The 17833-nt window shown below is 38.2% G+C and overlaps 1 protein-coding gene across 1 annotated transcript in view; it reads right to left on the bottom strand.

The window, feature by feature from the left end:
- TPO (thyroid peroxidase) overlaps positions 1-17833 on the bottom strand; it is an 87975-nt gene that overhangs the window by 33857 nt on the left and 36285 nt on the right. The window contains exons 6-9 of the mRNA XM_018559228.1: positions 16151-16409; positions 9754-9924; positions 7013-7250; positions 1530-1738 (exon numbers count right to left, since the gene is read on the bottom strand). Of these exons, the coding sequence (XP_018414730.1) occupies positions 1530-1738; positions 7013-7250; positions 9754-9924; positions 16151-16409 (877 nt within the window). The remainder of the gene's footprint in view (positions 1-1529; positions 1739-7012; positions 7251-9753; positions 9925-16150; positions 16410-17833) is intronic.

The raw sequence follows: 17833 nt of genomic DNA on the forward strand, positions 1-17833 counted from the left end.
ACTGACCCCACTGAAAAGCGAAGGCATAAAGAGGGGGCATATAGATCATAAAGGGAGCACACTAAGAACCAATGTTATGTGGAAAGACACCAACAGTTATGGGGCAGTATTTTCTTTTCACCAATACGTAAGTGGGCGCACATCAATTACCACAAACATTTAAAGGGACACTCACCACCATCATAAGGGGCACTAACTCCTAAGCACTAAAATCCGCAAGCTGTTCTGTGCATTACACTGCCATGTGTTGTGGTGCACAAAAAAAGTACATAACCTTTTTTGGTGCAATTTACTGTGTTAAGCCTTAATGCAACACACATTAACTCACAGAAAACATGCATAAAGGTATGTGTTTTATCACAGGGAGCAATTTTGGTGGCATTTTAGGGCCTCAAAAAATGTAATACTTTATGTTTTTCAGTCTTTTTTTCCTTTATATAGTAAGAAATAAAAAACCCAGTGGTTATTACATACCACTGAAAGAAAAATGGTATAAAATTAATTTGGGTACAGAGTAGCATGACCAGGTAATTGTCACAGCACTGAAAACCGAAAAATGGTCTGATAATAAAGGGGTATATACAGGCTGATACCCACATGGTTAATTATTACAGAGCTGCATTCATTTGTGCCTTTTATATCTGCCTGGAGTTTAGCTTTAAGGTTTTGGTTGAAGTGCACATCCAGTGAAAACAAATTTCCTTAGTTTTGATTAGAGTAGGGGGGCTCAGAACCACTGTAAACATCATGCTTTGTTGATGCTTTTTATCTGGAGCTCTGGATATGTTAATCTTATAGTCACTCTAAACTCCGGAGTTAAACCTTTAAAATGCATTCATGTACCCAAACTATTGAAAAAAACTGTATCTTATTTGTGTATCGTCTGTAGCTTCTCAAATAATCTCTGAATTAGTGCTGACACTGTCCTTCCTTCTGGAGGGTGGCTACTTTTGTTACCCATGGTCCCTGTGTGTGTTGTAAAGTAGTCACCACTCCAAGCTCACTCCTATGATAGACTACAATCTCAATACAAGTTAGTAAACAAATAATTGAGAGTATAGTCCATCACAGGAGTGAGCTTGGACTGGTGGCTACTTTACAATACACACAGGGACCATGGGGAACAAAAGTAGCCACCCTCCAGAAGGAAGGACAGTGTCAGCACCAATTCAGAGATGATTTGAGGATCTACAACCGAGTGATACACAAATAAGATACATTTTAGTTAATAGTTGGGGTACTTGAATGCATTTTTAAGATTTAACTCCTGAGTTTAGTGTCACATTAAGCCAAAATAAGGTACACTGGAGTTGAATGTATTGCTCTATGAGGAGACAGCCTTTCATGGAAGGTCAATGTGCATGTTGGGTTATAGGAGATTGTCTTAGCACATCACCATTTCTATTGAAATGATCAAAGGTACTTGTCTGTATGCACAATTAGCACATAATCCTACAATTTCTAGTAATATCTCTGAATATTGACAAAACTCTTAAAAGTGGCAAGTATGTAATGAGTAGATGTCATACTTTGTTCGATATCCTCCTTCCACACCTTGAGATCTAGGCTGGGCACACTGTCACATGATACAAATTCATCTGGATATTTTCCTGTAAGAAAGGCATCAGGTGGTACATGACTCAGGCCTGTATTATCACAAATTACACGGGAAAGAGAATGCCTCTCAAGTTCCTTTCTCTGAGTCTCAGTAAACACCATGGGGTTTTCAAACCAAAACCTGTAAGGTGAAAAGAAAATGAAAAAAAAATGTATGTGATAATGAAAAACAAGTTTTCTAACATTTTTTTTGAAAGAAACATGTATTTAATTAAAGGTTTCGCAAATGTAACAGATAACAGATGTTTTGAAATTTGAAATAGTCTAATCACTTATAATGAAAAGTGAATCTGATATTTTTTTTTTTTAAAGTCTTATCTAAATCATTATGAAGTCTGATATTTTGCACAGTTCACCTTAACTTAAAACTTATACAGAACTCATATTAGCAAATAGAGGAACGCTCTTACATAACCACTGGTGGGACTGTATGCATGTGGAATTTCTAGTAAATGTAGTTATGGGTCAAACTACAAAACTGTGTGTATACCATTGCAAAATCATTCTGGGCAATGGATGCATCTGAACTTGATCTTTGTCTGTGCTATATTGACTTGAGTACAAAATTCCCATCCCTCAATCCCTATAAATAACTTTAAAAAAAGTGGGGCATACAGGATCTTCACCTCTTACCTTTATTATTTCATTTCTAACCATAACAATCAGTGAAAATTGAAAACTACATCTATACAGGAGCAAAAATTGGTTTCAGCATGCTTTTGCAAAGGTTCGTCTTGAGAGGTTTCTATGTCAAAGTCCATTTCACTGAGCAAGCTTTAGGCAGAATTGATTCCTTAATCTTAGGGAAATTAACTCTGCATAGTTTATCTCTTCAAGGTTCATTTGTATTTTAGAATAATCTTCCCACAAGGTGTGCTCTGTCTGCTTCAGAATTTTCTTTTTCTAACCAATATATATTTAAAAATGTTTCAACAGAGTTGGAAGCTTGCTGCTTGATATTGTGACTGAGATTAAAGAAATGTTTCATATTTTTGGATCTTGATTGGTTATCCAAATCTTCACATTTGATGACTAAGTCACAAATAGTGTCAGTCTCCCTAAGTGGCGCTGAGTATTATAGTTGCTTGAAGTGAGCCGATGACATATCTGATTCAGGGGGTTCAGTGCTTTGCTTTGTTTTAATTTTTTATCTAAATGAAGGTTGCAATATTTGCTCTGCATGTAGTTGGATGATTACATCCACAGTTGCTTTAACTCTTCTAATATGCATAACAATATCAGAAGGAGTAAAAGCTCCTGTGGGATTCCGGGCTTCCATATAGTTTCTATTGGGAGTACTTAATTTACAAGGTGACTTAAGCTCTGTTTTTTTTCATTTCCGGAAGTGTTCTCCCATTCCAAATTCAAGTAAGTTTGAGATTCTGAATTTTTGGTTAACACAGTTTAAAATCTTAGATGTTTAATAGATGGCTGACACGTCTTTACCTTGTTCCTGGTTGAGGTTGTCATAAAACTTTTAGAACACCTCAGCCCAAATAAATAGTGATGTGTTTTTTAGACAAATGTTGTATCAATTATAGAGACTAGGGGGTTGATGTACTAAAGGCTGTTCACTTTGTAAATGAATTTGCACTTTGCAGGGGAAGTTTCCCTTAGCTTGGGTAGTGTGATAGTTGTGGTAAAACTTCACTCTGTAAAGAATACCTAATCATCTGCAAGTAAAATAAGAAAAACAGCTTTGTTCTTGAATATGATTGGCTGATGGCCTTTAATAAATCAACCCCTAGATAGGTTTAATTAAATCACATGATGTTCTCAAGCTACAGAGTACTTTAGATTGTTAAGAGGTTTTGCCCACTGATATCAGTAAATGCCAGGCTTACTTGGCCTGGTTAGCAAAGGAGTGATTCAGTACAGACTGGTAAGAGGTCTTTTAGTGATTCTGATGCTTGTCTGTTGTTGCCAGCATCAGGATCGCCTAAATATGGAACTAGTATAAAGAAAATGCAAGTCAAGAATAAAACCATGATGCATTTGCTCGGTTATTAGGTAATACACTGATAATCTAGAGCAGGGGTGTCAACCTCAATGAGCCATTGTATCTGAAAGACTATATACATTTATCATACTAAACAATTGCCTCTGCATTCAATTACTACTGGTTTTAGTAATAACTTAATAACTAGCTCTGAAAGTAGAAGTCTAGGAAAAAAAATGGCAATGAGTGTGGCTGTGCAGGTTCTATGGTGGGCTTTGTGGACTCTCAGGTGGGCAATGCAGGGTCTATGCTGGTGTGACATGCTCACCTGACCTCCGCTCCACAGGGGGCGCAGGGTATGATTCTCTCCGGCGTCGTCAGCCGCCTCCTCCCCCCTCAGAGACTTAAGCTGTGAATGATCAATCGGCCGTCATTCGTGCAATGAGGTAAACGCCGGCCGCTCTCTCCACAGCTCCCTGCTAAACCTCTCTCAAACCCGTGGCTAATAGGAGTCATAACCGCAGCACTGCATGCCAGGACTCCCAGGACACCCTTCCTATGCCTGGAATGCTTTCCTCTTCCCCCCCACTGCCAGCAACATGGACACACTACAAGCAGCCTCAGAATTGCAATTATATGCTACACTTAGTAGCTTGAATGTTACCAATATACACCTGCTGTTGCTACTGGCAATGGCTACTGCTGCTTAAGCTATATACACCTGCTGTTGCTACTGGCATTGGTTACTGAACTGTGTAACCTGCTATTGCCACTGGCAATGAATACTGCTGCATAAACTACATACACCTGCTGATGCTACTGGCATTGATTACTGAACTGTGTAACCTGCTATTGCTACTGGCAATAAATACTGCTGCATAAACTACAGTTGGGCAAAAATGTATTTAGTCAGCCACCAATTGTGCAAGTTCTCCCATTTGTTTTCTCATTTTGTCTCTCATAGTTGAGGTCTACCAATGATGCCAATTACAGGCCTCTCTCATCTTTTTAAGTGGGAGAACTTGCACAATTGGTGACTGACTAAATACTTTTTTGCCCCACTGTGCATACACCTGCTGTTACTACTGGCATTGATTACTGAACTGTGTAAAACTGCTAATTGCTCCTAACTCTAAGGGAAGTGACGTAACTTCCCTGAACCCCAAATAAATCCTTATTCTGACTGAGATTGCCTTGTCTGTAGCTGAGATCTATACAGCCCCTGACCGGATCATTACAGCTGGGCAGACTCTCATGTGGGCTGTGCAGGGTTTATGGCAGGCTGTGAAGGTTCTATGGTGGGCTGTGTGGACTCTCAGGTGGCTGTGCGGGGTCTATGCTAGGCTGTGCCTCCTCTCAGGGGGGCTGTGCGGGGTCTATGGTCGGTGGTGCAGCTTCTATGGTGAGCTGTGCAAAGTCTATGCTGGGCTGTGTGGGGGGTCTTAGGAGGGCTGTGCAGTTTCACCAGGGGTGCTGGTCTCAGTGGTTGCGTGTGGCGTGGATCCACAGGAAGGAGGAGGAGATTTTTGTCTGGCGCTGTTAACAGGCCAGACAAAAGTTAACAAAAAATATAGCAACGTATATGTGATTTTATGCGGATCTCTGAAAAATAGCCACCACCATGGGTTACTTGAAAAAGTGCAGTGAGCATCAAGGATCTCAATATTAATTTCCAAAAGTTCCCACAAACAGTAGATCTTGTATCCTAGAATGAAGAGTTTGTGTTTAAATTCTAATTCCCCAGAATCTGTTACATAGTAACATAGAATCTGTTACTGGAGCACTGGTAAGGGTATATACACTCTCTTTAAGTTAAAAAAAAGAGTAAAGAAGAGACCCAAGTGTCAAAAAGGCCAAAATTGCAAAAAAAATGGCTTGTAAACAGCTGCCAGTGGCATATTCTTGTAGATCATGTGATTTGGAGGAAAGGTGATGTAGCTGTAAAAATGTAGCCTGCTGCTACATGCTGCAGTGATATTAAATGTCTGAGTTGGTTTCAGCCAAATGATGAGTTGACCAGAGATCCAGTAGGGATGCCGGGATGCCAACATTCCATTATGAAGCAGTGGATGAGTTGTGCAGACTGTAGCTGAGATGGTGGTGGAGAGGGAGTGAGACAGAAGGTGCCAAAACAAGTCCCATCACCTGCTTAACAGACCTTACACAGATCTTTTTAACCTTTGCACAGAGGCATTGTTTCCTAGATGGCATTAAAAGTTAATTTATTGATTTTACGTTTGGTCTGCAATTGCAGAAATAATTTTGTCAACCTCCTTTAAAAGTAAAGGAATATTATTATTTGGTTTATACTTACAATTCCAGTTTTACGGCTTACTAATCCTGTCTGTTTTTCATTTTATTTTATTTTTTAACTCAAATTCTTCAGAAATATATGGTTGTAGCACTTCATTTATAAATGTATATTTTTAGCTGTTGCCTTCAGCATGTTCATGTTTTAGTTCTGCAGACTGTTAGATGTTCAGTCTATTTTTCATGCGGCATTTCCTCCATCTTTTGCAGATATACATGGGTGTCCCAAGATATAGGTTGACTTGTGATAAATATATCAGTGTGTCCCAGTTCAGTCATTTTAACTCTGTAGGGAGGCTTCAGTTAATCATAAGCAGACAGTCAGACTGTGGTGATGCTTTACTCTGTTTCAGTTACATGGTTTGCTTCTCATCAGATTTAAAGTGTAAGCTCACCACTGCAGCTCAAACAATTATGCATTATATGTGCTGACACATCTATTTTACATATGCTCAAATAATAAAATAAATAGGTTTGTTTAGTATATCTAGGTATAACTAGCTAGTTTGCCAATTTAACCTCTTACATCTGCTTTTTCATGCCCTCATTTGTTACAGGTATTTATATAGCATATACAATTTACTTAACACTTTATACCTGTCCCTGCCCTCAAGCAGTTTATAATCTAAGGTCCCTATCTCACATGCATACATACAGGGCCAATTTAGACAGGAGCCAATGAACCTTCTAGCATGTCTTTGGAATGTGGGAGAAAACCAGAGTACCCGGAGGAAACCCATGGAAGCACAGGGAGAACATGCAAACTCCTTGCAGATAGTGTCATAGGAACAAATGTATAAACGTTGATCTGTTTACGTCTATCTTGTCTTCAATCTCCACTGTAACTGCAGCTATGGAAGGCATCCAATTACTTTTACAAAGTGAACATCCATCGAAATTTGTAAATAAAATGAAGCTGTGTTAATCTTGATTGTCCAGTCATATTCAAGAAAAAAAAAATCCTGTTGTTTTAGTATCCTTTGCACATTTACCGTTTGTCTTAGAACACTAAAGCTCACTGGAAGGGTGCCTATTGCAGAGGTTTGCCTCTACTTCATTTGAGTCACAGGGATAGAGACAAATGTAAATTGAGGGGAAGGCTGGATTGTGCCATTTATATCACATAAGATTAAAATGTTTGATTACCTGTCTCCATCTCTCAGTGCTTTCATTTGCTTTGTAATTAGACATGCAAACAAAGGTCCAGTTCTAGAGTCAGGAAGAAGATCTTCTATTAAGCCACCTAGCCACACATCTATATTATTAGGGTGCTCATATAGCTCCATAATTCTACTGATTATTTTTGCATCAGAAATAACCATTGTCATGTCTGCTGAAGTGTCCAATCTTGGTAATTTGCAATATTCTCGCCAGTCATTGTATCCTGTAAAACAATAAATTAATGGACAGATTTTATTTCAAATGGCAGAATGTCCAGCTTAATTTTTTTATTTTGGCTCCCCCTCCCTCTTGTATTAAAAAATAAGTTTTGCAAGTAGTACCATACGGCAGCAAGATTCCATTAACTGCTTTGGTGTTCCATCAGGAGAAAGATGTCGCTGCTTCACATACTGCATATTGGGGCAGTACACAGTGTGGGTTCCCTCCTGTGTTTCTTCTGTTGGCAGCATATGTACATTCATCTCAAATTCTGAAGAACACATTTTGCTGCATCACGGCTTGACACAATTCCCAGGGAGCCACAGCCTGTGATTATCCATGAATCCAACCTTTGAATTTGTAAGTGCAAAATTTGTATTTTGCTTATTTTAATAAATATGGTGATGTTCTGCACAATCTGGCACATTTGTCTTTTATTGTGTTTAAGAACATATATACTGCCTAAGAGTATGTTGTGAGTGTTCAAGGATAAGCATAAACTGGTTAGATATGGTATCCTGCACACCTTTACAGGAGAATACAAAGAAAGAAAGGAATAAAGGCGCTAAACCAAAATTCCAAGAGAGTTATCCCACCCCCTATCAAATATGGTGAATAAAATATTATATAAATAATATAGTCACCACACCCAAATAGAATGCAAAAAGATTTAAATCAAGGAGGTCTACCTTGAGTCTGAAATGTCTGTTTGGGGACCTCTAGACCATCCTTCTACTGGACTTAATAAGGGCACTATCTTTAATCTCTGGTATGCTTATGTGTACTACTATTGTGGATGGGGCATTCTATGTATTATTTGCTGTAATGTGAGCACCATATATTAGCCTGTCACACTTATGTCCAAAATTTGTAATCAACATTGTATTGTAATCTCATTCTAAGCTTTGCATTGACGATAAACTCTTTCTGCATCTTATTTGTTGTGGTTGTGCTGACTTTATTCATATTATAATCACTGTGCAAGGATACGCAGACTGCCTAAATTATATTTTTTGAGTATGAGTGTGAATTTTGATTTAACAGGTACCCATCCTCACCATGCTGCAGGGCTGCCCCAGGCATCCTCCCTATGGTCCATTACCAGTGTTTTTCATGGTTAAATTATGCCAATGTCATTCATCCCACTGCCTATGAGCCCTAGACACACCCCCAGGGGTCACATCCTCAAGCTGGTGGAAGAGAATTCTGCAGAAAAAATAAGTCAAGGCATCTGGAGTTGCAGTATTTTTCTTGAAGATGTTTCACTGGTCATCCAACCAGCTTTCTCAATTCAGAATGACTTGAACAAAATTTCTCTGGGAATAGATATGGTGAATGCTGTTCCAATCCACATAATCTGTTAGTCACAACCGATTTGACTAACAGATTATGTGGATTGCATTTGCATAATTGGAGCTAGGAGGTGTTAATAACCTGCCCCGAGAGAGGTGTTAAAACAGCATTGCATGTGGCAGACAGTAGATGTCTCCCCCCCCCCACCACCACCACCACCTCTATTCAAGTTGGCTTTTCCATTTTTACATAAATGGCCTCTTTCACATTTGAACCAGTCCTCCTTCCTGTCTAGGATGCGTACTTGTCTTCAAAGGAGTGACCTTTTTCCTTTAGGTGTAGTTACAGATATACCATGACCTGGATGAATGAGAACCTTCACAGACAGAATTCTGCAGAGAACAGCTCCATGTCATTACCTGGCAACGCTCTCTGCAGCATTCAGAATGCACCCACAGAGAAAGAGAAAAAGTTGCTGGGACATTACATGATTAGTTAAGAAACCAATTCAAAAAATATTATAGAAAGAGAATTTAAAAAAAATAATGCTGGGATGGGGGTCCTAGAAAAGGAAGGGAAAGGGAATGGGGGGAACTTAGCTAAATGGAAATAGGACTTTAAGCTGTTGGTTCAAAACATAAAAGAGCAGAGTAGGAATAATTCCTTTCCTGTACCCATGATAACCCACAGTTTATCATGTGGAAAGCAGCATCAAATTGTGTAATGACAATTGCATACAATGATTACTGTAAGCAATTGTCTTCAGTTTTCTAGTGAGCAAAGTTACGCCATTTCTCATTGCATGACAATGTAGGTGGAAAAATATACTGTGTTCATAGACGAAGTTGTACCTCCCTGCCCTGCAATTTAAAGTTTATCAGAGTTTGAAAATATAGAACCTTTTCATGGTCGTATTTTTTAAACTTGAAAAAAAATTGTTTGTCCTCTACCACAGGGACGGTCTTTGCACTCTCAAAACAAACAAAATAGAGAAAAAATGTCAGTCTTGACATTAATAATAAAACATCTCAAAATGCTCTGGGAATGATATGAAAAAAAGTTTGAAGACTGTTTCCTGAAAGAGCGAAGAATATATACAAAACTTACATAACTCTTGGCAGCTCTTTAGAAAATAACAATACTTCTGACACCTGCAACACATTGATCTTTGGTCTTTAGAAAGCAATGTATCCTGGACAAAAGAGAAAAGTAACCTGGTAAGCCATGGTCACGACCCCGCTGCAAATCAAGGGATGCCAAATCCATTGAACCATTAATGGATAGCACAAGCAGCTTTTCTGTTAACTCTTCATTCATAAGCTCCTTCTGTGTCGGCAACTTTGCTGGTTTTCCTAACAGACCTCTTATCAATGGAACTAAACCACCTAAAATATAAAACATATATATATATATATATTAACATATTCAGTATAAATTAACCCAAGTATCAATTAATATATGCAATGTACAGATTAAATGTGAGAGACATGTCACATGGGAAGGATTTTTTAAAATGGATACTGTTGAATTCCATTTGCGAGTTTGGATAGCAGTTTCTTTAATATAAGGTAGCTCCTTAAATAGACATTTTTGTCTAATAAGTGTTCATAATAACATACACTGTATTCCTTGACTTGCTTCAAACCAACTAATTTAAATTGAGGTTTTTTCTTTTAATAAAGGATATTTTTAAAGTGCACCTGCAGGTACAAAATTGTACATTTGAAACATAGGATAATCTAGGGATCATGTGAGCATTCCGTACAGATGACCTAGCCCTCAGCCATACTTGGGGCTTGGCTATATTATTGCTTCCTTCAGCTAAGCTCCACAACACCACTCTTCCCCCTTCCACAAGTTGAATGTTAACGCCTCAGTGGCTTTGGAGACTCTCACATTAGATACTTAAACAGAAGGGGCAGAGCTGCCTCCAAGAACAGGTGGGGCTTTATCTGAAGCTGGTCACAAGTTGAATTAACTGTATGGAGTACACCAAAAATTCAGGGTCTCCTTGAAAGCACAGAAATCAGTTAGAGACAGGGGCAGACTGGGCCGGGGGGCAGGGTGGCAATTGCCCCCCGGGCCTCTGTGCTGCTTTTAAAAACGGCCGCTACCCGTGGCCACATAGCTGGAGGTAATCTGCATTACGCAGTATAATGTACTATTGCTGGGAGTTGTAGTCCTCTATAGCAGATGCCATTCTGCATTGATTGCTGTATAATTTTACACGTTCCATTTCACTATATTGCACAGATGGTTATCAAAAGTACCTATAGGCCCAACTAAGCATCTTCACCTTAAGGATTAGGTTTTGTATTTTTAGAAAATAAAAATATAAAAAGAATAAACAAAACAAAAGTCAAAAGAAAACTCTTCCGCCTCGCAAAGGTGTGGGGCAGAAGAGTGGTGGGTGGGGTGCTGGAGATGAGCTTTAATAAATTAAAATCCTAAGCAATATGAAACGTGCCCCTATAGCACTTGCACCTGGGTGGTAATTCATCTTGGCATCAAGGAATGTCAGCTTCGTACACTGAGCTGCATCTGCATCTTTAGAGATTGCTAGCAGGTGGGTAAGATGGTTTTATTTCAGAAAACATATACAGAGTCTCATCTGCAACAAAAGCCTTCCTGCTACCATTTTTTAATAGCTAAATGTCCACTTTAAAGCATTATCATTCTGCAATATAGCCATCGTTAAAGTTAACTATAAATGTCAATAGTTTTCATTGCTCACATACTAATGTGTCAAGAAACAGTGACATACATTTTTTCCCTTATATTAGACATGTATGGTATACCTGATATTGTTGTTTAAGAAATAAAGGAATAAATATAGTACAAAAAGCAGTGCTGGTGCCCAAACGGTAGCTAAGTAGGAAATCATAAATAATTATTTAATTGATATGACCAGAATTAAACTAAAATCTGTTGTTGGCTGTTTCACTTTGTACATCATCATGCTTTATACACCATCCTATTGAATTAGGTTGCCTAAGTTATGCAACCCTGGTTATAAATGGATTCATGCCACAACTTATGAATTAAATAAAATGTTATTTTGTTATTTATTTTTTACTGGATACTACTTCTATTGAATTTTACTAAGTGTTAAAATTATTCTTTTAATTGATGTTTGACAAATTAGACATTAGCTGACAAAAATGGCTATATTATTATGCCTTAATTAATTCGTAGGCAACAAACAAATATTAATTAAAAATAAATCATATTTTCCATAGTAAATTAATAAGTCTGAATTATTCATTAGTGACACTTTCAATTTTAAAATTTATAAATTTAAATAAATATTAAGAGCACTGCACACTTTACTGATACTAAATGATTGTACTATATCTAATAAAAATATTATTTCCGTAACAAACCAAGTTTGATTTAGATTCAGTCCTTTATTTATCAGTGATAAGAAATTTTAATAAAGGTAACATTCATTTTAAGATGATTTGTACCCTGGAAGACATTTTTCAGAGTTAGAACCTTTGTTATATTTTATGCTGTCTGTGTTTTATATAGTACACACATAATCCAGGGTTCCATGATAAGAAGTAGAAGTAGATTAAAATAGTGTGACCTGCAATTTAATGGTTTTAAATGTGAAATAACGCAAACGGGTAAAAATAATCTTGAAATACAATATTACAGGCACAGTGTTAGTCAGAACTACAGAAGAAAAAGATTTCAGATGACTGCAAAACTCAGTAATTTGTAACAGACAACTAGAATTTACCCTCTATCGTTTTAGGACAGCCAGACCACTGAAACCTTATTTCTGACTGGCTGTTGTACTTAGGACACTGTTTCTCTTGGATTATTGTTTTCTTTGTTTCTCCTCTTTTTATTTTTGTGCAAACCACAGCTGGAGCTTCTATTCTATCCTTGCAAACAGCCCATCTTGCCCTGATGTTCAATCCATAACTTGGGCCTTGCTATGGACTGCTAATTTGTCAGGCTTCTTCCCACTGGCTTGTTTGGCCCTACCAGGAGCTTCTTCTCCTTCTAGCATATCACTGAAGGTCAAAGTGGATACAAAAATCTCCCTCCTACAATGATAAGGCACCAGTCTTTAGGGTGGACAACATCATCTTCCAAGTACACAGTAGAGAGATACTATAACAGCATCTTTTAAAACTCCCAACATACCGTGTACTTTCATATCTCCTGTCATGTTCTTGGACAATTAGCATCTGCCTTGACACATTAAATGACACCATGGTGATTGGATTAAAGTGAATGAGTTGCCGTGTTGATTTAAATGGGGTATGATCCTGAAATGCATTAAAACTAAGGATTTCACTTGGATGAATGGTGAAACATCTTCAACCTTACAGACTAAGTCCAATTCATTGTGACTGAATACTACTAACTATACAATGACCTGGATAACTGAGAACCTTCACAGATATACTGTGACACAGTAAAACAGTCTTGATGCTCTTTAATCCCATCATTAGCTGAAAGTGTAAAACATTTTGTTATGACAGTATTTTATGACTAATCCGAGAAAATTATAGAAAACATGATCTCTCACATTTTAATGAGTATGCAGGCATTTTCAGTATTAAAATATGAAAGCCTGGATGTCCAAAGTGCATTCATTTATAACACATAGATGTAAGTTTTCTGTTTACTGTAGTTAGATTAATTGAATCAGCTCTGTACAGAGTCCCAACTATGGGAAATAATGCTGACATGTGTTACCGAGCAGGAGTCTGTACTTGCCTATCTAGTGCTCCCACTGCCCCAATAAAAGAAAACATGGTACCTATGGGAGTGGTGGAACATGGGGCACTCCCACAATTAAGGGCTCTGTGTCCCCAAACGGCCATATGTCAGACCTGAGTGCTGTCACAATTTGGGCTAGTAAGCAGTTTTTAGCCCCGTGCAAGGAAAGTTAAAACTTCCATGGTGTTTTGGTTTTAGAAATGCTTGCTGACAAGGAGAATACAGATTTTGAATGGTGCTTGCAACTGTACAGTATGATTACTGGAATTGGCAGTGATTCAGTACAGAGATGCTTTAAGAGATGTTCTTTTTCTGTAAGGCTACTATGCTTTTCCGCACTTTATACATTATGATGGCTTTTTGCACTGCCTTAGGCTATCCATAGACACAAGGCAGAACTTGCAGACATGTGAATGATCTTATTACAAACAATCTTTAGCAACAATTTTCTCTGTCAATGAGAAATAACTTTGCATTTATTTAACACACATTGGATTATATAAGCTATATGCCTCCAGGTATAGAAAGTGTGCTTACATATTGTATGCAACCTTTTGATTACTCTAAGATGACAAAATAGATTAAAATAGACTGAAAATTCCAGTAGAACCAGTTTATCTAAAAAACCTGTTCCATACTAAAGATCTTAGCTGAGGTCTGATGTTACCTAGCTGAGACTGTTATCTAATGTTTGTGAGCTGTCATAATTATTAATTCCATTCTTATTGTAAAGGAAGAGGGAAGCATTGATGGTGTTTTGTAAGAAAATTTTGGTGAATTTTCAGGGTGTCATTTTTAAATATATTTTGTATTCATAAGTGTAGGGTGTATTTTTGAGCTGTTGCTTCAGTCAGTACAGTGGCTTAGTGGTTAGCACTTCTCCCGTGCAGTGCTGGGGGTTCCCAGTTTGAATCTTGGTAAGGACACTATCTGCAAGGAGTTTGCATGTTTTCCCTGTGCTTGTGTGGGTTTCCTCTGGGTAAATTTGGTTTCCTCCCACACTACAAAGACATGTTGGAAGGTTAATTGGCTCCTGTCTAAATTGGCCCTGTATGCATGTTATATAGGGACCTTAGATGGTAAGCTCCTTGAGGGCAGGGACTGATGTGAATGTGTACTATGTAAAGCACCTCGTATATTGTTGGAGCTATATAAATACCTGTAATACATAAGTCCATCTCTTTTGTATAAGGGGTTTGGAAAGCATTCCAGAGGTGTTTGGAGTGATAACCACTGGTGTTATAGAATGATGGGAGTTCATAGAAACAGTTAATTACAGAGACACCATAAAGTACATATTTATAAAGCAGTGAATGTGACATTTACTAAACATTTACTGTCAGTGAATCACTCACTGTCATTTTAAACAAATACACATACAAGAATTTGCTTGCAGTGAATGTTTGGTAAATGTCACATTCAATACTTTATTAACAAGAGTTAAGAATATGTTTTCATTAAATATGGCTTTGATCTCTCCCTCCAGAGATAAAGTATAACAAGCACAGTGTCAACCCTCTATGTCACTTTTACATTATCTATATTATAAGGTGACAATTCCTCTTTAATGTAGGGACTTTGTGTGGTAGTTAGGAAAGACTTCAGTGTTTTTGTATTCCCAGCATGCTGTTATGTATATGGTTTTGACACCTTAAGCTCGCCACACATTACAGTCTGATTGTATAATCTCCTTTAGATCTACCAACAACTATGTAGTGCAAGGGCTGCCAGGGGTGTGGACATTTTTTTTTTAAAAACGACTTGTCCAAGGGATAAAGTGGGGGCCGAATCTACTTGCCCTTCATGACAATCTACTTGTCCCAATACAAAAAAATTGTTCTAATCAAAACTAGGGATGCACCAATGCCGCTTTTTCTGTATCAAGTGCGAGTACCGATATCTTGCTTTTGGTACTCGCCAATACTGAATACCAATACCGGTGCTTCCACTGGCATGGAGCAGGCTTCCCGGGTAATCAGGAAGCCGGCAGCGGGTAATGACATGCCGTCCGGCTTCCTGATTGCCAGGGAAGCTGACTGCATGTTGTTTGGCCGGCTTAATTGTAGTTGGTCGGGAAACCGTCTTAAATAAAATATTAGCATTCTGTAAGCAAAACTTAATTTTCTGGCAGTGCCCCTCCCGAGAATAGACTTTGGATCCGCCCCTGAACAGAGGTTTAGAATTTTGTTGTGAATATAACAGAGGATTATAATTCATGTTTAGTTTTAGGGATGCACCGTTATTGGTTTTCCGGTATCGAGTACGAGTACCGATATTTTTTTTTCCGTTCTCACCGATACCGAATACTGATACCAGAAGTCCCATTAAGGACTTCTTATCATCAGGTGACAAGGAAGCATGGAGACGGTTTTCTAGCTAATCAGGAATCCGGTGCGGGTAATGATTGGTCAGCTTCCTGACCATTCAGGAAGTCGGGCGGCAAGTCATTACATGCCCCCTGGCTTCCTGACGAGGGAGCATGGAGACAGCTTCCCGGCCAATCAGGAAGTTCCAGTATAGGGATAAGCATTGGGAGCATTTGGGTATTGGCACCGATACCGAAACTAGTATCGTTATCTGCGCATCCCTATTTAGTTTTCATTGTCCAGAGTTCCAATTTTAAAGAATACATGCCACAATAGAGATACGGTATGTGAGCTGCTTTTTCTAACTTTTTTTGTTGAAGGTTCAAACTTATCAGCTGTGATCACTATCCTTGCTCAAGTCCTAAAAAACTAGAACAGGATAAATCATGCGTCTAGTGAAGTCAGCACATCTGATATACACATACTTGCTACAGGTCTGTGACGCCATCATGAGGACGGCAGTCCCAGAAAATGCATAATTTGCTAGACATTTGCTTATTGTTACCTTCTTTTATTATCCTCCATGGCCGAAAGAAGACTTCGTTCAGTAGAAGTTTTGGATAAAGCGGGTGGTCTCTATACTGAGAATCCAATCTGTGCAGAATGGGAGGTATGGTTGCATGGCCAAAGCGAAATGCTGCTGTTGAAAATACATTTGAAATTGAGGGATCTGCGTTTTCATCGTATCCTTGATAGTTGCCCATATACTGATGAAAGGCTGATGAACCAACGATTTTAGGAATATAATCGCGAACTGTGATTATCTAATAATGATAATAAACAAAAATACAATATTTATGGATGGTTATTTGTGAAAGATATTGTAAGATTCTATCTATCTATCTATCTATCTATCTATCTATCTATCTATCTATCTATCTATCTATCTATCTATCTATCTTTCTATCTTTTTCTTTCTTTCTACCTTTCTCTCTCCTCCCTTTCCTATTTTTATCTCTGCTTGTTCCTCTCCTTTCCTTCATTCTTTGTTTTCTTCCTTCCTTTTCTTCTTTTTCTTTACTTCCTTTCTTTTAGACTATACATATTGATTTTTGCTATTGATGTTCAGATACCAGTTCAGATACCAGTGCTGGATACTTGGCATTTTCACAAGAATTACCAGGGTTGCATCAGTTGCAGCTGCGACTGGGCCCTGACGCTCCATCACTGTCCTGAAATCATTAGTCTGTATTGTTTTAGAAAAACTGTCACATGACACTAAACAAAAATGTATCTATACTTGTATCTGTGAGTACTTGGACAAGTATAAGTACTGGTACACACAAATCACACATTAATACAGGGATGCACAAATCCCAGGAGCCCCGTAGCCAATGCTCCTAAAAAATTACAGCTGCCTCCTAACTTTTGAGTTTTCTCTAGTCTAGTCTTGGAGCTGGAAAAGTATCAGTGCTTGTACTTGGTATCTGAACATCCATAGTTTTTGCCTTATTAAAGAATGGCTATTTAGTTTTCTTTCATAAAGCAAGGGATGTAGGTCAGTATAATAACAGTCATGTTTTTATTATCTTGCCATGAGGAGATTGAAAGCAGATTTCTGACTGGCTACTGTGAGGACCTGCACAGCTCTGTACACTGCAATAATTCTGTAACTGCCTTTACCTACACAGGCTCAATTATGAAATCCGTGTTTATCATTATCTAAGCAACTCACTCCCTTGTTCCCTGCTACCTGATCATATTTCTCCTGTTTTATCTTTAAATCCCCTCTCCATGCATTCTAATCAGCCAACCCATAGAGGATTGTGTTTTTTCCCCAATTGCCTAAAATGAAATTGTTTTCTTGTCACCGGCACACAGAGCCGAGCTTACAGCCGAACATCTTGCTCCAGATTACAATAACAGCGCTAGTAAGCAGTCTTTACTGTTTCTTGTCAAAATTCTAGATTTGTGCTTTTAGGCTGCCACTTATTAAGACATGCACTGTGAAAACTTGCCAAGCTTATGTTGTTTTTTTAATTTTATTTTCTATTAGCCTTGATGACCTGGACTGCAGCACTCCCTCTCTGTCCAGCTGTTACTACTGGAAATTGAAGACAAAAAAAGTGGTTCATAATAGAATTCCTGACCTTATATTTACTGCCAAACAACCGTTGTATGACTTAACATTTCCATGTTTTGTGCTATTAGCCATCCCAACATTTTTTATCTTGGGCACCCGATTTCT

The sequence above is a fragment of the Nanorana parkeri genome, unplaced genomic scaffold, assembly GCF_000935625.1.
Source record: "Nanorana parkeri isolate BGI_ZX_2015 unplaced genomic scaffold, ASM93562v1 scaffold383, whole genome shotgun sequence".
Lineage (NCBI taxonomy): Eukaryota > Metazoa > Chordata > Amphibia > Anura > Dicroglossidae > Nanorana > Nanorana parkeri.